Consider the following 21,418-nt stretch of genomic DNA (forward strand, 5'->3'; position numbering starts at 1 on the left):
GCTTAGATATGGTTGGACGTCTACGCAGCGCAAGGGGGTTTACGGACCAATTACGACCTTGCAGACCCTCCTTGCGTCCACCGCAAGGAGCTGCCCTGCGCCTCCCGACAATTGTAGCCTTGTGTCGAGGCCGACGCAGCGGCAAGGGCTGGGATTGGTCCGCCAACGTAAACCCGGAGTAAACCCAACGCAGAACCCAAACAGGTTCACGACTACGTCAAAGCGACTGCGTGGTCATTGTGTTGCGTCAACGTCCAACCATAACTCTACTGTAGTCTGCATGTCCAGACTAGAGCCATGGAGGGCGGAGAGTGGGTGGCGGCTCAGGAGGGTAAACACTGAGGGAAGCGGCTCAAGCTGAGTTCGCTCCATGACTGTCCTCGCTGTCACTGCGTGATGCGCCCCTGTTTTCCCTGGGCTCGCTCGTCCTTTCTTCTTTCAATCCTTCAAAACGGATTGGATTTATTTGTTCTATGTTTATCTACTGTTTATATATTACATTTGTACAGTCACATTTTATTGGTTTATTTTATTTAGTCTATGTGATCGTGAATTTTCAATATTCCGCACCTTTATTCTGTGTGGGATTGCAAAAGAAACTAAAGACTTCCAATTTTATCAATAAAACCCCAATCCTGATTCTTGTATCCAGTTCCATTGACAGCCCCGGGCAAAAGTGAGCTGTGTCTGTTGGTTATTCAACCGAAGCATCGCCTGTAGCACACTCTGAGGCTAAATCCTTCCACCCTTTTCCAAAAGCAAAGGGTGCTGTTGTGCTTCAGTGTGCACATTGACGTTAAAGGTATCTATACTGAAAACACTCAAACTATATGTATATCTACCTTAAACATCACTCTCAATCGAACCCTTTCCAGGGACAGGCTGTTCTTTGGCGTTGAGCTGACACATTATGGACCCATGCACTCGGTTACTGAAAACATTAAGGAATGAAAAGCATGGATGAAACTTATCACAACCTGGGGTAGAGAGGCTGGTGCTCTGGTCTGCTCTCCTCAGACCTGGGGGATCCAGGGGCCATCCACTCTGCTACTGGGTCCTCAGGGATCACTATCAACATGAGATCATCAGGAGGTCAGAGACGTTTCTGTGAGGCCCCTCATCTCATCATAAAGAAGTTCTATTGAGGGGCATGGACCAGATCAGTCGTTTTAAGACTTTTTAAGTTATTTACTTGTGTACCCCCTCCCAGAGACCTTTTTCAACCAAGAAACCCTTTAACCAAAGACATTTTGTATGTTTTTTTTCTTTTGTAATGGGTTGGTGCAATGAATGTAATTTTGTAAGAAACATGAGCTTCTGCGTCACTTTTTCGTCCGATTTCGACTTCTTTTGGACAGACGTACCAAACTTGTATAACCCTTTAATTTACCGCTCGATGTACATGTACCCTCATCTGAGAGACCCTGGTAGACTGCGGACCCCCACTCAACTCTTCTGCCTGATCTCCTGGAGGTGGTCCTGAATGCACTGAGGACCCCGGTGGTAGTCGATGCGGCCCCCGAAGTCCTCCAGGTCCAGCCGGGTCCTGAGAACCCCCCGCTGCACCAGCTGGTTCTGCAGCTCCAGGATCTGCAGTAACAGATACGTGTGTACAGCCATGTCATGATCGATGAACAACGGGATGATTATAATCATTTTAATAATAAGGATAATGAATCAAATGTGTGCCAGGATAACCCAGGCGCTGTATAGAGGAAACGTGCAACGCTAAAAACCCAGGTATAAAACTAAAGAGTACTAGAGTGTAATGACAACATAAAGTATAGAATGGCTCATAGGGACTTGGTATTTCACTTCAGCAGTTCTATAACCAAGGTTAATTACATGCATACCACTAGGTTTACATTATAATTATTTTTATATATTTTTAATGTGTACGTGTTCAAACCAGAACTTATCAACTTTACAGGCACTTTTATATTGAACTTCATTTAATATTTTTAATATTTTTAATATTTGTATATTTCTCACCCGTATATTCATACTCTTATCGGGCAATCATGTTTTTACCTATGAACAAGACACATGCCTTGTCCGCCATGGCTCAGAAGCACCACGCTGTGATTAACTGTGCGGTGATTGAATTGATAAACCAAACTCTTGGCTCTTGAGCGTTGCACCGAGCCGGACCCACCAGGTAGAAGCTGGTCTTGGGCAGGGCCTCCAGGTACGAGGCGTCGTGCTGCAGGCGGGAGAAGCCCAGCCGCTCCTTCTTCTAAGGGAGGCCGAAGGGGGCAGATAGAGAGAGACAGGGGGGATGGTGAGGTTACAGGGCCGGACACTGTGTGTGTGTGAGACACTCCTGTCCTTTCAGGGGCTGGGAACCAGAACACACACACGCATGCACACTCACACGCACACATACAAACACACACATATACACGCATATGCACACACACAAACAAATACGCCAATAAACACACAGACACACACACACACACACACACACACACACACACACACACACACACACACAAAAACACCACACACACAAACACACATACACACACGAAAATACAAAATAGCACACGAACGCACACACGCAGACACACACACATGCACAAACACACACATGCACAAACACACACACACATACACAAACACGCACGCATACACATACAGCAAATGAGAAGTAAACAAGCAGAGCCGCAGGAAGCCATTAAGGACAGCGAGGACCAATTAGAACCCAGCAGGTGTCCCGCCCCCCCCTCCATCATTCTTCTAAACGCAGCGTCCCGGTACGCTGTGAGGAAACAACAGCATTCATTTGCTCAGCAGTTGGAAGGGTAAAGGAATTCCGACTGGAAGGCCCGTAAAAGTCCTTTATTGTGTTCTCTTTGTGTCCCGTCCGCCAAGTGCAAGTCATTAGGAGGAGGAGGAGGAGGAGGAGGAGGAGGAGGAGGAGGAGGAGGAGGAGGAGGTGGGGGTGGGAGCAGTCACCTCCTCCTGCAGAAGCTAGTCTTTTATAGATGGTGGGGGTGGAGGAGGAGGCTGGGGGGTTATAAGACAGGATCTGTCTCCCGTGTTTAGACCCCCTCTATCAAAGTGGACGAGGCTGGCTCCTCTGAAGCTGATTGTTCTGTTCACACCCCCGGACAGAACACAAGACGAGTCAAAATCAAAGTCACTCACAATGGAGCACTGTCTCTCAGCAGGAAGGCTCACAGAACACAACACTATGGAGCTTGCTCTCTCTCTCTCTCTCTCTCTCTCTCTCTCTCTCTCTCTCTCTCTCTCTCTCTCTCTCTCTCTCTCTCTCTCTCTCTCTCTCTCTCTCTCTCTCTCTCTCTCTCTTTCTCTCTCTCTCTCTCTCTCTCTCTCTCTCTCTCTCTCTCTCTCTCCGAGAGAAGCCACCGAAGAAGCAGTCCGATGCATCAGTCCCTATAGCACGAACATCTGCATGTTTACAAAACAGCAGATCTGCTGTGTCCAGACAATCAGACCCTCTTTGTGTGTTTCCATCAAAGCTTGCAGACTAAACTCCCTCACACTTATACCACACGTGGCTGTCAACGGGGAGTTTAGGACTCAAAGGATGAAGTGGTGAATTGCAGTTGTCATTTATGTAATGCTGCGGACGTCGCTGTGGAATCACCAAAGGATCTCAGGAAAGGTGACAGCCTTAGATTGACACGGTTGTTTACTTGAGCCCTAAGCACGGAGTAAGCTATGGATTCAACGTGTGTGGCCCTGATTACCCATTTGATGTCTTTCACCGGTTTGGATCTGTGCTGTTCTGCTCGCCTCTGCATCTCAAGCCGCTGGGAGTGGACCTTCTTCTGGAGCAGGTCCATGTAACGCCGGTAGAGGGCGTCTCTGAGGCGACGTACGTTCCTGTACGACTCTAGATGGCGCTGAGAGACAAGAAAATAAACTTAAATCATGACATAAACAAAGTTTGTTTTGAACATGACACTAAACCGAGCGCAAATATTTGATATGGGTAAAGAAGAAACGTTTAGTGTTCTCTGCATCAAATGAACCCCCTGTCAGTTTTGTTTTGAAGCATCCATAGGCCTACAGTACAAAGGTAGACTAATTAAACCCATAGCAATTATACAATAGGGAGTGAGGCCTACTCGCTCGCACAGGGCCTGCCGCCTTTCGTTGGCTTCCCGGTTGAGGTCATCGTCATCTCGCACGACCTCGCTTCTGCGGCTGCGCGGGTTGTCTTCATTCTTTCCCTGTCAACAGAGAAACCCATTTAGGTCGTGTTGGAACCCGATTAAGGGAACCCGACCCACGCAACGGCTGGGAAACTCCGGTTGTTGTGTAGACGTGCTTGGGCGTGTACCGCAGAAAGCTTTCTCGAAATAAAATCGTCCAAGCTATGATCTCCTTTAAGCCTATCGGGGGTCTTCCTAATCCCAGTTTGGTGTAATCAGAGCGGAGTCAAAAGTGATACACAGCAGATGCCAAAATCAGGGATTTAAAAGTTTTTCGCCTCGTGTTATTGCTCTGTGTTTGTGCACCAGGGCAAGAGAAACAATAAGAAAGAAGAAAGAAAAGAGAGACTAGGCATGGAGGAGTCTATCTTCCTTTTTCATATTCAGTTGAAATAAAACATTCCAGTAGGACTGTAACTCTGCAGCTGTCTCAGACACCAAACAGTTTATCCCACCATACTCTTTAATGTCATGTTCTTTCCCGTTTGTCTGTGTCAGTTGCTTTACAGGTGTCTAGTAAATGTCCACCATTACTGGAAGGTTACAGGCCCGGTCCGTGGAGGAAGGGGGACTCTTTTGTCCGGTCCCACATAAAGACAGCTAGAGAGGAGTATTCATCACTGCTCACGTTGCTACGGTAACCCCGTAGGACGCACACATCACTGGAGAGCCTGGTTCACCGGAGCCAGCGGGAGCCGTGACGGGAAAAAAGGCGGGAGACTGTCTCCACTTTATAAATCAAAGACGAGTCACAAGGTGAATGGAGCGGATTTCTGCTGGATGCTGAGCAGGATGTGTGTGTGTGTGTGTGTGTGTGTGTGTGTGTGTGTGTGTGTGTGTGTGTGTGTGTGTGTGTGTAGTGTGTGTGTGTGTGTGTGTGTGTGTGTGTGTGTGTGTGTGTGGGGGGGGGGGGGGGGGAGGACATGCTGGAGTATAGTCCCTAATCTCTTTATCGACTTGCAGAGCATAGGGCTGACCTGTAGAACTCACGCGTTGTAGTCGATACAAATGTAAGAAAGGGGGCGGTTGAACTGGAAGACAACTGGAAGCTTATTTCACTCTTATTTTTAATGTCGGCCCATTGAATCGGCTGCTTTTCCCCAAGGACTGTAATTTGAAAGTTTTGTCTGTGAATGAACCGATCGTTTTCCAAAATATGGTATCAGTGAGTGCCAAAATAGAGGAGGAAAGAAAACGGATACTCAGAGACGATAATACCTCATTGACAAAGAGAGTGACTTAGGGCTGGCTTAGCTTCTCTAAGGTATTCCAGGTCTCAGGTTTGGTTCTCGCCAGGAACCCAGTGGAAACTATACCGGATCCTTTACTGGTGCTGGGCTATTCTCCACTGAGCAGTCCGAAGAACCCCCATAAACATATATGACTGTTATCGACCATCACAAAAGTAAAAGACAGCCATTCTGAATTCATCCCTTGCTACACTACTTCATCCCTTTTGTCATTTACTTTAAATGTTCGTGTCTTTTCTCATCACAACACCAAACTAATTTAGACGGAATTTCTTTGAACAAAAGTAATGCCTGCGGTGAAAACATGCAAAACTATGCATTTATGTATTCCATTAACTCAAGATGCATTGTAATGATGAACAGCACCCCTAACGAGAGGCTACCGGATACCTTTCTGAAGCCCGCAGGTGATGCATAGGAATCCAAGATGGAGGGTAGCACGCTGGACCTGCTGGGAACCTCTCTGCCCTCAGACCTCATGGTGAAGCTTCATAGAAGGAGGCTACAGTCTTTAGGACACTGTCTCACCCCCTGGCCCTGGGACACCTGTTCACCACACACGTCAACCATGAACGACCCTGTGGCATTTAGTCTTTCACCTGTAGTGGTAATTACATGATGTAATGGATCAGGGGGTGCCGTGCATGCATGCGGTAATGTAATCACACACCGCAGGTGAACGTGGAATCAGACCATGTATCTGCGTGTGTACTCTCTACTGGTTTCCCACAGGACTATCATCTAGGGTCCAAGATTAACGTCTAGAAGTTTTCTTTATACGGCCGAGCAGATGTATTAATAAGTGACGCAGTTTTATTGTCTGCCACCAAAGTCAGCCAAATTGTCAAAAGTATCCATCATTAGCGCGTGGCGGATTTTAATGTTGGACCCTGCTAGCATCACACTTAAAACAAGAACAGGTATTTATGAATGCATAACCTGACATAAGGAGCTCTTAAATAGCTTACCGGTGGTGGAGCAGTTGTGCTGAGCTAAGTGAACGTACAGGACTTACACTTGTGTGTCCTGTATACTGCAAACTCTGGTAACCAAGTAACAGGGAACAATGTAATGGGGTTATAACCTCCCCCAATTACAAAACACCACACACACACACACACACACACACACACACACACACACACACACACATTCATTAACACAGACATACATACAGACATGCATGCACACACACACACACACACACACACACATACTCTCTCTCTCTCTCTCTCTCTCTCTCTCTCTCTCTCTCTCTCTCTCTCTCTCTCTCTCTCATACACACACACACACACACACCCTCCTAAACTTCCTGACCACACTGCAAACTAAACTTTTCTATTCAGTAGTACTAGTAATAGCCAATAAGTTAATACAGCCATTATTACCCTCTGTTTAGAATAGCCAACTATTTGCCATCAGATACGATTATTGCCGAAAAACATGGATGCTCAACTCAATTAAAACGCAACATCTTTGTTCATAAGATGTATAGTTGGACACTGCTGGCCAATTGAATACCGTGTTGCAGTGAATACTGCGTTCAGAAGGGGTTCATCCTCATGAGTCAACGTCGTTAGCCAGGTGTCCATTACGCCTCTGAGTGATTACCCCGAGGGCGTAACGGAGGCACCTGGCCACTGGATCCTTGCGCTTTATGGGCAAACCCTGCTTAGCAGGAAATCTAAGACGCTTAGCAAGGCTAACCCCCGCACGACCGTGCAGTTAGTGTCAAGAGATCAGAAGGGAGTCAGGACAGCACATTAAGGAGTAGAATCCCCATCTGAAATACGATAGGCCTGAACACATTTGAAACGAGTCATTCAAATTAGATTTTTTGTATATATTATTTTACTTCAATTGGCATAAAAGTGTCGTCTGACAAAAACAGTGGTTCAAATATTTCACAAATGTTAAATACTGTACAAAAGGTATAAAGAGGTGCTCCGTGTGAGAAATAACATTGTACTTCCATCAGACGGCCATCGAACCCGGTTCCCGTGGACGGCCATTGTTCTCGGGACACAAAGGAACGCGCTCCGCTCGCCGCGCGTGGAGATCCGCCGGGGTCGCGCGGGCGCGTTCCATTACGCGGACCTTTGCCTTACAGGCGCGCGGTTAAAAACAAACAAATAAAAAACTAACCAATTGACATGTGCAAAAAAACGGAAGACAATATTAAGGTACTTCATTCGGCTCCCATGAAAACATTGAACGCGCGCGCGCTCCGCTCCCGCGGATACGCGCGCTGCTTCCCTTGAGTGGATCGCCGCTTTACGGGCTTACTTGGCAGCAAGTTCGTGCAAAGAGTCAAAAAGTGCGGCAGCATCAGCAGCCTTTGAGGTGAGGCAGGGTGGACAGTCTGTCCACCTTCCCGAAAGCAGCAGCACTCTCCACCCCCTTAAGCCACTCTTTGCACTTCCGGACCACCGTCTCGTCCACGTTCCCGTCCTCCTCCTCGTACTCCACATCGTCGTACTTGTACTGGTCGTTGAGCAGGGAGATCTTCACGATGGCCCTGATGTCCTGCTCCGCGTCGTCCAGCCTCGCCAGCGGGGCACCGCAGCCCTTGGACCCGGTACCGGACCCCCCGTGTCCGTGCGCCTTCTTGGACGGGAAGATCCGCCGGTGCCGCAGGTCTGTGGCGGCCAGGCAGCACTTCTGCTGCTTGGCCAACATCTGCTTCTCCAGGTTCCGCTTCTGGATCACCAGGATGGCCTCAGGCGTGAGGCTGAGGCTGAACTGAATCTCTTTCTCCCCCACGGCGGCGGGATAGTCCGTGCGTCCCAGGGAGCCGCGCGAGGACTGCTTGCTGCACCCCCGCGCGGTTGTGGACTCCATGGAGCTGGAGCGTGTGACGACCCCGCACGAGTCCTGGGACTTGGACACGGGGAGCCACGAGCACTTGGTCCGCTCCTCCTGCGCCAATGCGGGTATCCGCGTGGGGCTTTTGGTCTTCTGCTGCTGGGATGATTTCCGTCCCAGGTTCCTCAGGTTGGCGGTGGGCCACGACCTGGTGAACTTGTCCTTCTCGGACTTGGGCTTCTCCTCCCCTCCGGGTTTGAGCGCGAGCGCCGAGGTCGGAAGGGGCACCGCGTTGGTTTTCTTTTTCCGGAACAGATCCCGACCAGGTGACGTGATCCTCTGGTGGAGGTTAATCGGTGGGAAAGGCATCGTTACGAACGACCAGAGTCGATGAGTGAAGCGTAAAGTGCGGATGGAGATCGCACCGGTCTGTACAAAGCGACGAGTATCCTCCGTACGGGCATCATCCAAATCCAAATGCGCGTCGCTCCCTGCACCTGTTGTCCGCTGGAATTCAACTGGAGCGCTGCTGGTGCCCGACCGCCTCTTTATAGCGTCGGTCAGGGGGCGGGGCCAGGATGTACAGGCGGCGGAACAAAGCCATAAACACACAAGCGCACACACATGGACCAAGGGATGCCATTAATTACCCTGACGGATGGAGAAATATTTAGCGGGAATCCTTTATGAACACCAATAATAATAATAATAATAATAATAATAATAATAATAATAATAATAATAATAATAATAATTATAATAATAATAATAATACAACTAAAAACAAATTATTAAATTCATTGTTAAATATTGCTCTCGTTCAAAGGTCTGACTTTCATCCGAACAATAGTGCGGATGAAAGGCCTACAGAAGGCCTTCCACAGGCCTATTTGGCCAACACCATCTCAAAGGCCTACAGCCTATCAACTAATTGTCTTGTTCCCGGTAATGTTTTAGGTCTGTCAAGTGTGACAAGAAACACAGTGACAATTTTATTAGACCTTAAGGCCTAAATATTTCTAATAACATATTGTATGGTCCTAATAACCTATGGTCGTTTATTTTTAATTATAGGCCTACTTCCAATAAGGGTGTAGGTTATTTCATTGACGTCACGCAACCAACGCAGAACCGAATATGTCACTTAGATTAGAGGCGACAGATTGCAACGGGCTAAATTAATTATCGTTATCTCTATTCTCTCCATACAGTCATGCGCAGCAGAAGGTATGGCTCCCGACTAGTTGTTTTGGGAAAACAGAAAACTAATCCCTCCCCTCTTCCGCGATACAGTCGCGGAATGGTTTGATGATCCCTCCCGATTACTGCGACGCTAATATGGCGAGCTGGGGATTTGTCGGCCAGTTGAAGAAGTATCAGGGAAAAAAAGATTTTACCCAACCTAATCCACCATCACATTATACACCCTGCTGGGGGACTATATGATTAAGCGAGAATACAGGAGATTCCATTACAAGATTTGGTGAATGATCCTAATCACATGTTGCCATCCTGGAGGTAGACCAGATTGAAACCCGGGGTAAAAACCCAGGGCTAACCCATGTGGGGGTTGTAAGGGGTCTGCGGGTGAACGTGCTGAACTAAAAGATAGCTTCTTAATCCACGGCTAGCCTGAACCATAGCGAGGGGAGGTCAAGCAAGATCGTAGCAGAGACTCTGGGTGAAGTGTGAGTCGGTTCTCTCTCTCTCTTTCTCATTAGCATAATGAAAGTGTGTCATGCGCTGGGAACACCGTTGATGGTGGGCGGAGGAGGGGGGAAGGGATGCTTCTTCCTGGAGGTTGTCATGACAACCGCATCCTCAGAGGCTGTGCACTAATGCCGGCGCGACTCGGGGGGGGAAACCGGGGCTCCGTGGGTTACTGGGTCACTACTGTGTCACGTTGCTTACCAATGCTGAAATAACCGAGTTGTTCTTTTCGACATATGATTGGTAAATCATATATGATTGGAAAAATAATGAGATCGAGGTGGAGAAAGCAATGAGTTTCACGTCTCACGGGTATAGGTGGTGGGGGGAGGTGAGATTTATTGATGTACACACATACAAATGCTCGCTAACAAAACGTTGTTCCTCTGTGGCTGAGGATAAACTCCCTCCGTCTTTCCGGAATCTTGCATTTGTTTATAAACTGCGATGCGAGGCACTGTCACCTGAAGGAAAGTTGTAGAAGATGGAATATAACACTATCCCACTCAATCCTCTTTTAATAGTTTTATCTTTCAATGATGTACTCAACAACGACTCTTTCACATACGTTTCTATGCGTAAGTATTGGTCAAAACATGATGTGAATTGTTTCCTGAAGTATGTACATTTTGATCCAAAACATGGACAAAAGCTTTTTCGTGAGACAAAAACAATGCCAGAAAAAGGATATCAACATTAAGGAAACTTCCCTGCACGGCAAAATGTATAAAATGCTCAAGAAAACAAGCATATAAATAATAATAAGTGTTAAAATGACTCTAATCTTATGTCATGATGAATGCATTGGTCAGAAAGTGTTATATCATGATTGCAGGCGTGGATATATATCTCCTAATTCAGTGACTGAAGGAAGAACTCACAGTAAAGTTAAGGATTTTAAAGGGAAACGATTGGCAAAAACAAAACAAAAAAACATTCTATAATACAAAGTCCACTATGTCTGCAGCATACATAGTGAAGCTGTGGGTCAGTTCTCAGGACAGCGGCGTACACAGGGGGGCTGCGGTCCTCAGGTCAGTCCTCAACCTCCTCCAACTCGGCCCTTTAACTCAGGCAGGTCGTGAAGCACTTCATCACAGCGTCTCTGTGCAGAGAACCCAAAAGGGGGAAAAAGAGTTAGTGATGAAAGTAAACCCCGGCTTGAAAGGGCTGTTTCAAGACGCACGTCACCATGCACACGTTGGCAGTGAGGCGCACGTAACCCACGGCGACACATCCAGCACTCGCTCCCCATGTTATTGGCCGGCTTTGGGCGGGGCACGTTATGAATTACTAAGTGTGTTTTGACTGAGCTGGCGGGGGGGCCTAGACGCCGCATGCTTAGGAAGCAGTGGTGGCTTCCTAGGCTGGCCAGGTACTGCCTGTTGAAGGGAGGGGAGGAGAGAGGGGGGGGGGGGGGGGGGGGGTGATGCACGGCGGTCGCCACGGCAACCAAGGGAAAAACCTCCTGGCCTACCCGGCACCAGCTCCACATCGCCGGCGGCATGTTGCTATGCAGACTCTATCTCTTTTTTTTTTTTTTAATGGCTGCTGCCCTCAAATGCTGTGTGGAGGAGGGCGGGAACGACGTCAAGGTTAAGAGGGAGGAGAGGTGTGGGGGAGGTGGTGGGAGTGACAGGGGGGAAAGGGGGGGGGGGGGACACAGCCCTGCCTCAGACATGGAGCGAAAGGGAGGGAGAGGGTGGGCTGGATGAGACCTCTCGTCTGCCTGCACCCTCCCTCCCCCAAACCTCCGCTCTGCTGCGATTGGTCTACCTCGCTCATTCATACCGTAGGCAGGCACACACACACACACACACACACACACACACACACACACGCTGACACACACACATCCTGACACACACGTGCTCACACACACACACACGCACTGACACACACGCGCTGACACACTCACACACGTTCAGACTGACACACACGCTGACACACACGCGCTGACACACACACACACGTTCAGACTGATACACACGCTGACACACACGCGCTGACACACACAAACACACACACGTTCAGACTGATACACACGCTGACACACACGCGCTGACACACACAGACACACACACACACACGTTTGCTTTCAGACCCAAATCGGACGCCTCGTTGTTCCTCCTCCGAATTAGCAGCGTGAATAAAGAACGACTCTGCGTGGGTTTCCTGTGCTGATTAAACACAGGAAACCCCCCCCCCCCCCATCCCCCCCCCCCATGCCTCCTACGGGGTACCCAGAGCAGAGAGGGGGAGACAGGGGCCCGGCCGGCCCACAGAGCGGCTCCACCGACCGGACAGCCAGGTAGCGGTCACTAACGGATCACCTGTGAGGGGCCCGGGGGGGGGGGGGGGGGGCCTGATGACCAGATAGCCGGTAGTCAGGGTGACCGGGGTCAGATAAACACCCCCGGAAATTACTAACTTCCGTCTTTAAACACGCTTGATAATCCGATCCTAAACAAAATGAAAAAATGGATTAAAGTAAAGAGGATTAGGACGGAGGAGGGGGTGTCAGCCGGGAGGGGGGGGGGGGGGGGGGGGGGGGGTCATTTGTTGATGTTAGACCAAAACAACACATGATGTAAAAATGACCATACGTCACCGACGGGGTTTCGGAGGCAACGGAAATATCTAAATGGCACGTATTCACGGCGAAACGTCGGGTTCTGTTTTGGGCACGACATTGGCCACGATCGACGGAACGCCATTGTTGTCTGGCCCGTGCCGTCGTCAGGTTTGGGGGGGGGGGGGGGTTAAGGGGCCAGCGGTGTTTAGCCGTGGGGGGTCTCAGCTGTCAGGATGGATTATCAAGTCGCCTCAGTGCGCAATGCACTTTTCCTTGGAGAAGGTGGGGTGGTGGGGGTGGTGGGGGGGGGGGGAGTTACCCTGGGGCCATCGGAACAAACCAATGAGAGACAGGGAGAGCGTCCACAGCTGGAAAACAACATCACAAGCCCCCCCCCCCCCCCCCCCCCCTCTCCATTTGGCACTTAGCTCGGGGGGCGTGGTGCTGCGGCATATGGCTTTGTGGTAATAAAAAATAAAACGGAGCAATCAATGACATGAACCCAATGACATTCTGGGAGGGGGGATTCTGAACAACAACAAGATCTCCCGTTTGGGTTGTATCCTATGATGAGGTAGTAGACATCATAACACCATAACCCCCCCACACCCCAAGCCTGGATACTTAGCATAGAATTTATTTTCCGTAAAAATACTTATTGTCCTATCACCATCACTGGTCGGTCCCTCAACGGGGCGGTCCAGTTTGTGTGACTTGGTGGTCCATTGTGTTCCTTGGTTGTCCATTTCTTGTCCGAGGGAACAGTGGCTTCTGTGAGGCCAGTTCCCTCGGACACGGTCCCACATCGAGCACACACCGCGTGGGACAACAAGCCCCCCGTTTGTGTACCACAGAGAGGAGGCGGGATTAGCGCCATACGGCGGAGACAAACAGCAGTTTCGAGGTAAATCAAAACATGTTGTTATGCACGGTGGTAGCGGCATCGTCACCGCGCCGAACATGGTAAGCAAGTAAACAAGGATGGGTGATAATAAGTAGTGTGTGTGTGTGTGTGTGTGTGTGTGTGTGTGTGTGTGTGTGTGTGTGTGTGTGTGTGTGTGTGAGAGAGAGCTTAGCCACGCAGCAGAACGTGTGGACTAATGCTGTGGGAAGATTAAAACGACCTTTGCCTTTGATGACATCACACTCACGCGCGCACACACACACACACACTTTCTGATAGTTTCCTTACCTGGCAAAGGGAATGTACGAGATGCCATACCTGAAGAGAAAAAGAGATCGATAATGAGAAGTCAAGGAAATAGATTGGCTGCTTTGTAAAAAAAATAAAGAAATACAGAATTCAACCAGTCAATATAACGCATATCATAGCGCGCTTTAAATGTATACCCCAAACACAATAACCACATTGGTGTTGAGTTGATTCCCTTTCAATGAAAGGTTGTGGTATATAATATAAATAAGATAAATAAAAATGTAAATTATAAATGTAGGTTATATTTCATCATCATAATTCAAGGTATCTAGAAGATCATTCGAGCAACTGTAAACCTTCCTGGACCGGGCCATGACACAGACATCTCCTAGCATCCAAACCAACCAACGCACAGACCAGGGCAAAACCAGCCAAACTCAGCTGCAACACTAAATAACTGTCTTATAGTAAATGCCCAACCATCACAGGGCAACAGGAGGAACTGGGTACAGAATCCGAACACTTTAAAAAATGTGAGGAATTCATGGCGGAAGCCGAATGATAAGCCCGAGGGGTCTTTCTGGGAAATGATTCTAATCTCATCTGCTCTCGGCCGGCCAGGACGGACCCTCCAAGCTTCACGCCGCTCTGACTGACAAGCAGCTGAAGACCGACGGAAAGGGCATTCTTGCTCTTGACCTTCTGTCCCAGGCCAGCTGATTGTCCATCGAAGGAGTGATGCACCAATGACATCCCATCAGGATTTGTTGGAATGGGTCTCAATCAGGAAATGACCCGTCAAGGTAGAAAAGTAATATTCCCATGTCATGTGGTCTTCTAGTTTTAGCGTTGTGAATGGCCTACTGTCGTTGCTACTCATCCATCACATGACCGGCTGAGTTTGGCAGGGGGGAGGGGGGGGTTAGGCTCCAGTCCCACGGACACAAACCAAACACAATTCCTGGGTGAGTCCTGTGCAAATACACCCGGGTTTAAAAAAGGAACACACAAGAAGGGCTGACCCGCGAACAAAAGACGACCGAAAGGACGTTTTGGTCTCGGTGTGGTCGACCTTAACAACCCCCCCCCCCCCCCCCCGCGGGGTCAAACCTCAGGTGGGGCTTCCTGCCGATAAGTGAGTCACACTCGTGTTGCACGCCCTGATGTGATTCACCTGTGACCTGGGCCCCCACCGTGGATTACAAAAGGTCATTCTTCTCCGTGTCCTGGGTTCACCTCAAGGCCAATCTGCCAGGAAGCCTAAAGTCACAACTGACCGGCCCCTCTGATTGGACAGGATAAGCATGCCTGCTGCGGCTGATCAGTCAGCCAAATCAAAAGGCAAGACGCAAACCTCTGCGAATTGCTCATATAAAACAATGAATCGTGTACAGCATACGTGTAAATAAATCACACATTTAAAACAAATGTACATTTTTCTTTTTGATGATGTTTTGACTTTTACCTGCGCCTCAAATCACACATCCAATAGCTAGCCCCACTGAACAGTGGTCGGTTAAGCGCTGCAGGATTTGGCTCAGCAGCACGCGCCCAGGGCAGTAAATCAGCTTAGGTGGCCGTCAGCTGGCTCACGTCAGCCCCTATTGACATGGAGCTCAGCGCGGAGGCAGCTGGCCCGCAGCCCTAAGCCCACCCGTGTGAGAATATGCCTCTATTAGAATAGGTGTGAGCGATTACAACCGTTTGGCCAACGGTTTTACGGTGGCAGAGAGAGGTCACCGGACCAAGCTTACCATGTCATCGCCAAAAACTGCAAGATACAGAAGATGATGGCCAGTAGATTTTTTTTCCACTATACGAAAGAGAGATTGAATAGTTAGACGAGAAGTTATTCGACACTGATTCGTGATATGGGATAGTACAACGGGTAGATGTTTGGTGTACTTACCCAAAACGCTGCACATAGTGTTAAGACAAGGCAGAGCTAGGGAAGGGAAAAGTGTCAAGGGTCAGTTCACATCGTATAACAACGATAACGATCCTGTAGTGCTTTCTATGTAACCAGATTGATTTTGTGAGATGCACACAGGTGCTCGTCTCTGCAAACAAACGTAATAGCATTTGGTTTATGGCCCTCAAAGTGCCTAAACAAGTAAAAATCGAACTATAAAAGTGTTTTGCATGAATAAAATATTTGAAAAAATATGTAGTAAAGATTGTGGTAATATGCAAGTAGAATAATCGCTTCGCTTTCGGTGTGTACACACCTCTGACGAACCTTCCCAGGGTATTAGGAGACTAATATTTGCCTTGTCGGATTTTAATTTTATTGGGTTATTACATTTTTCTTGTCGGCCAAAGTACCATACATGCTGATCCACTCTGCAGTTAAGCCTTGCATTCCAAAATGTCTCTGTCCTGGTCTCTGCTTCACTGGTCAACAGGCATCCTCCCTCATCCTTATGGTTACCGCTAATCTCTTAACCACCGCAATTCAGTAGAATATTCCACCCCTGCACCCCCCCCCCCACCACTCAAAGAATGGCACGCCTCTGAAGTATTCTCACACACACAGTGGAATCCATTGTCTGGTATCCAAGTGTCCATTATTTGCGCCGTTGTGGATGCAAAGTTGAGTCGGGGCGGAACGCTGGGTTTCCATGCCAACACAAGTGTGCAAATGGCCATGTGAGTGACATGAGGGCCCTGGAATGCAGTCGGCCCCAGATGTACGTGGACGTCACGGCGACCGTGTGGATCGGTAACCTAGCGCTGGATCGGTATCCTAGCGATGCACTTCAGATCGGTGAGGACGTTTCCACACGCTTCCAACGCATCTCGGATATGATTTCCTCTGCATTCTTTTAACGGGATGATGATCCATTATAAGCCGGTCTGTCCGCTCATTCATACCCCGTTAGTCAGCAGCAGACTACTCTATGGTTAAGGAGTGTTGATGAGAGGTTAATGCCCGCAGCTGATTAACATCCAGCTCAATGTCTTCACTCCCGGCAAGCTGGTTTCTTACTAATGTTGGCAAGTCATTCAGCCGCCATTTTAAATATTGAGGAAGAAGCCAGCCAGCACGTATTGGGAAGTCAACGGCGAGTGAATAGCACCAGCTCACTTGTTTTAGAAACAGCCAATGTTTTGGGTCAATACGTTTACCAACTGCAGGTTGCAACTGCAGAAGGCCTCAGGCTTGTGGGGCCTGGCGTTTATGATAGCATGCAAGAATAGATAACAGAATTTGCTGTAAACTGAGCGGCACTGACAAGACAAAATGAGGCCACACCCATGTATAGTTGAGTGCAGGTTATTATTCAAAGCTTAACGTACAGTTCAACTCGAAGCTTAAATGAATGAACGAATAAGAAAATGTAATTACCAGCATGACAATGGTGGCAATCAGTCTTGTTGGTTCAAACATGCGTTTGAGTTGTTTGAATGGTCCCATTAGAAAACAGGTGCTTTGGGCAAAAACACATGAGGGAAAAGGTGTTTAAATTCACATCGAATAACGAATTGCTGCATTGGTGTGGGTTTCTCCACAAACAAAACTGCCGTTACAATTAGTGCAATACCGGCCTTCCTTCAAACATCCCCACAAAACCTGGTTAACAACACACACACATACACGGTCCTAACAATTTGAAAAGGCTAACAAATGTTCATCTTTAATTCCAAGCACGACGGTGACACATTCTGGGGTGCTTGACGTAACCCTCAGCCGCCCCGCCCCCCCTCCCTGCTACTCCGGTCGCTCAGACCGCGGGTGGGCCCCTGACGACGTCATCTCACACACACACACACACACACACACACACACACACACACACACACACACACACACACACACACACACACACACACACACACACACACACACACACACACACACACACACACACACACACACAATGTCCTTTCACACGGACAGCGTCGGGGCCCTAGCGAGCGAGCGAGTGAGCGGGGGCGAGCTCGCTGCCGATGAGTAGGCAGCGAGTGAGGGGGCTGTGTGAGTGAGTGGCGTCACTGCTGCAACAAGTGCACCCTGACAGCCTGGAGCCCCCCTCGCCGCCCCCCCCCCCCGCCCTCGGTTGCCCGGCACTCAGTGGGTGGGACGCAGCAATGCCATCCACCACCAGGATGCTGCTGCCGGAACCGCCGCTGCCACCCAAGACAAAGACTAATTTAAGACCCCGACGTCAGCGCTGACATCACACCCAGGGCTTCATCACCGCAGCACCCACAGCGGTGACGCTCGAGTAAGGCTAGTTGTTAATTATGCATTTGTGTGTGATATATATACACACACACACACGAATGGGACACAGCAAGATGTATACATAGATATTATTTATGTAAACAAATGAATGAATGGTTAAGCTAGCTTAACATGCTCCTTGACTAAAGGTATCTGGGGAAGCCTTTTAATGGGGCTGTCGCCTCATTTGTGATCTGATCTCCCCAACAAGTAGTTATAGGAAGGAACCACTGACGAGGCTCGCACGTTGTATAACTTGCAAAAAACCCCATTGTCTCAAACTCTTCAACAAAAACCTTAAGACTAGAACGTGGTGTTTCAAGTTGAATGTGGTTTTCAAAAGATGACGTTGAATAAACATTGAAAACAGAACATTGGTAAGACTGCATTTGAACTTCAACTGAATAAAATACGACCAAGGATTTTACAGACAATGTCAGTTGGAGAACGGATCTGACGACGAACACAGAACCAAACAACGTGAGCCGTAACCCTGGGCTCTGAAAACAGAGGATGACTCACTTTGCTTCTCTCATCTCTACACATATTGACACAGACAGGACACCTCAAAACAAAAAGATCGCCCCCAACCCCAAGAGTTGGAATCAATACCTTTGCAAAGCTGTTTTCTTGTGATAAAACTAGTATCACTTCATTGGCAATTTTAAGCAATGAGATCAAACTCATGAGGTTATGGGGCCAGCATATTGTTACTTCCAAGTGCAACCATGTGAAGAGGCTTTATTCCCTTAAGGGCCTCTGTAGTTAATTATATTTTAATCTACATTGATCCAGCTTATCCATCCATTGTTCTACATGCATAAATAAATCATAAAAAAAATGTTTAGTAGTATACAATGGCTAAATCCCCATAAATCATCGATAACCTTAGTCAATGGCAAATGCCATGTGATGTACACCTAAAATAATGCATCGAAACCCAATGGTGACCAGAATGACATGCGCTAAACATAGCATTACTGTGAGGCCAGTCACGGGACTGGAGTAAAAAGGTCATCGTTGCAGCTTACCTGGAAAGTGCTGCGACGTTTCCTATTGTGTAGAAGACAGCAAACAGTTTGATCCCACCTGGGAGGAACAGCAATGCTGCGCCCTATGGCAGGGCAAAAATACAAAAACAACAGCTTTTGGTCGGCTTCCTAGTAACACATTCACAGAGGTAGGCTGGTGCATAACATGAAAGCTCCTTGTCATTTTGACTAAATTAAGTTGTTACACTTACACTTAGGGCATTTAACAGACGTTTTTATCCAAAGCGAGTTAAAACCATTCATACACACATTCACACACCGACGGCGGAGTCAACTACGCAAGGCCTGCTCGTCCGTAGCCTTGCTCAGGGACACCTCGACACTCAGCTAGGAGGAGCTGGGGATCGAACTAGCAACCTTCCGGTTACAAGTCAACGAGCTCTACCTTCTGACTACATGTTTTGGCGGTTATCGTTTTGTTTCCCTTAGATAGGGCCCCCCCTAGTGTGAGAGGAGTGAGATGTCCGATGGTAAGACGATGGGTAATTGCTAATAACACATTTACTCAAGGGAAAGTAAACGTACAGCTATCAAAACATTCACTCAGTCAGGTAAAAAGCAGCTCAGTCCAAAAGCACAAATATTACTGAAAAAGGTCCTCAAGATATGGCCTGGGGGGTTGTTACCTTCCTAAGAACCGTATTGGAATAAAAAAAGACAATGAATTAGCACAGTTTTCAGTTTGTGCTAATTTTATGTTAGCACAACTGAAAACTGTTGAATAAAAGTAGAAAATGTTTGGGCAACCCCAAACTTTTGAACGGTAGTATACATTTTATTACAAACTGCTGTTGAGAAACAGGAAATTATAGCGCAGAAATGTTTTGAAATGGGCGACCCATGTTCAAGATAGATATCAGGTACAACTTGGTGGTAGAATTTCCATATTTCATGTAAATTCACTGTTCTTACAAGCCGCTGTTGAATAAAACCTCTGCTGAATGACTAAACAGGAATATTCAAACAGATATTTACAAATCAAAAAGGACAACGAAACGTGTTATTGTCTCAAACTAAAAAAATACATTTGAAAAAATATTATTAATAGTGCAACTCTTTGCAAAACTGTCAATTTAAGTGAATTTTTGATGTTTTGCATACATATGAAACGTTATCCAGGAAGAATGCGACAACAACAATAAAAAGCTATAAATTCCATAAGCTCAACAGGTGCTTTCCAATAAAAAATAACTACTTTCTATTAAAAAACAGAACTACTACCCACAGGAAACGTGCTGTCGATGCGGTTGCGACATCAGAGGCGAAACCGGGCGGACACACACACCATTACAAAAGACATTGACATGCAAAACATCCCCATCAACTCAAGACAGATCCTCCCAGTTCCTCACCAGTATGGAGCAGAGGACGCCGGCGGCAAAACAGATGACAAACCATTTCACCCTGGTGCTGTAGTTGAGCGAGGAGCCATCCAATATCTGCAGAACAACAATCAGAGGATGTAACGGGGGCAAGACGTGCAAGCCCACCAGGACCTGAGCCTTCCGTAAATAGAGGGAAGTGTGGAGCCTGTGTTTATCATGTTTATAGTGGAAAATACCCCCCCCTTCCTCCCACCACCCACACCCAGCGCCCCTGGATGCTTATCCACTAGTGTGTGTGTTCACACACACACACACACTAGTGTCTGTCTATATATGAAGTTCTGTTTCGTTAACCACGTGTGCTATAACACCGTTGGACATAAGAGACAGTTGATAGGAACACAGGCAAGAAACAACAACACTGACACAATGCGACACATGCATGTTGCTACTCCAGTTTCGGGTTTCTTAGGAGTCAATTAACAAAAAAAAGATCATGACAGAAACACTGAACCATTATTTCCAAATCTTACCTCCTTTGATCCTGCTCCCAGTGAAAGCGTGCAAAAGGTATCAACACACACATTTAATGCATCACTGTTAGGTCAACCAATGTTACTGTTATGGTGTCACTGTTATCTCATCTAAAACAACTACAGTGTGTGAATATGAAGAGGAAGCACGTGACAGCTTTGATCAGGAGTCATTGCAGATGTATGCAATGGACCATATTGAGTACGAGCTTCGTACGAAGGTTAACCTTACGTTTCAAACCAAAAAAAACGACTGTTAACATATAAATCATTGTCTATATTAACAGTAACCGTCACTACACTGACATAAGATTACCTGCGTGAGCCCCGACTCCTCGTTGTCTTCGTGTCCGCTGAGCACACGACGCAGCTTGTCCATGGTCGAGACAGAGCTGGACAATGTTGTTGTTGTGTTTTCCGCTGATCTCTATGTACTTGTCACCTAAAGCGCTTCGTTTTGTTCAAATTAACTTTGAGTAAAGTGTGTATCGGGCTCACTACAGACTGGTTTCCGGGCTGGTCCGGGCGGAAGTTTCTCGCTGACGTCAGTAGAAAGCAGACGGGACGTCCCCGGGACGCGCTCTGTGGGCACCGCCG

The 21,418-nt window shown here is 47.8% G+C and overlaps 3 protein-coding genes across 3 annotated transcripts in view; all 3 read right to left on the reverse strand.

Moving 5' to 3' along the window:
* The window catches only part of si:ch211-130h14.4 (uncharacterized), an 11,713-nt gene extending 5,796 nt beyond the window's left edge, over positions 1-5,917 (reverse strand). Inside the window, exons 1-6 of the mRNA XM_056609882.1 lie at positions 5,828-5,917; positions 4,101-4,205; positions 3,720-3,875; positions 2,156-2,236; positions 1,452-1,590; positions 978-1,068 (exon numbers count right to left, since the gene is read on the reverse strand). Of these exons, the coding sequence (XP_056465857.1) occupies positions 978-1,068; positions 1,452-1,590; positions 2,156-2,236; positions 3,720-3,875; positions 4,101-4,205; positions 5,828-5,917 (662 nt within the window). The remainder of the gene's footprint in view (positions 1-977; positions 1,069-1,451; positions 1,591-2,155; positions 2,237-3,719; positions 3,876-4,100; positions 4,206-5,827) is intronic.
* Positions 5,918-6,925: 1,008 nt separating this feature from the next.
* On the reverse strand, positions 6,926-8,770 carry prr18 (proline rich 18). The gene has a single exon (XM_056609511.1). It carries the CDS (start codon positions 8,609-8,611, stop codon positions 7,766-7,768), a length of 846 nt encoding a protein of 281 aa, XP_056465486.1. The 5' UTR covers positions 8,612-8,770; the 3' UTR covers positions 6,926-7,765.
* Positions 8,771-10,270: 1,500 nt separating this feature from the next.
* sft2d1 (SFT2 domain containing 1) lies at positions 10,271-21,418 on the reverse strand. The gene is made up of 8 exons (XM_056609696.1): positions 21,138-21,418; positions 20,316-20,402; positions 18,943-19,025; positions 17,033-17,114; positions 15,593-15,628; positions 15,438-15,496; positions 13,720-13,749; positions 10,271-11,057 (listed from the first exon to the last, which is right to left on the reverse strand). The coding sequence occupies exons 1-8, from the start codon at positions 21,198-21,200 to the stop codon at positions 11,018-11,020; spliced, it is 480 nt and encodes a 159-aa protein (XP_056465671.1). The 5' UTR covers positions 21,201-21,418; the 3' UTR covers positions 10,271-11,017.

Source organism: Gadus chalcogrammus, chromosome 15, assembly GCF_026213295.1.
Source record: "Gadus chalcogrammus isolate NIFS_2021 chromosome 15, NIFS_Gcha_1.0, whole genome shotgun sequence".
Taxonomy (NCBI): Eukaryota; Metazoa; Chordata; class Actinopteri; order Gadiformes; family Gadidae; genus Gadus; species Gadus chalcogrammus.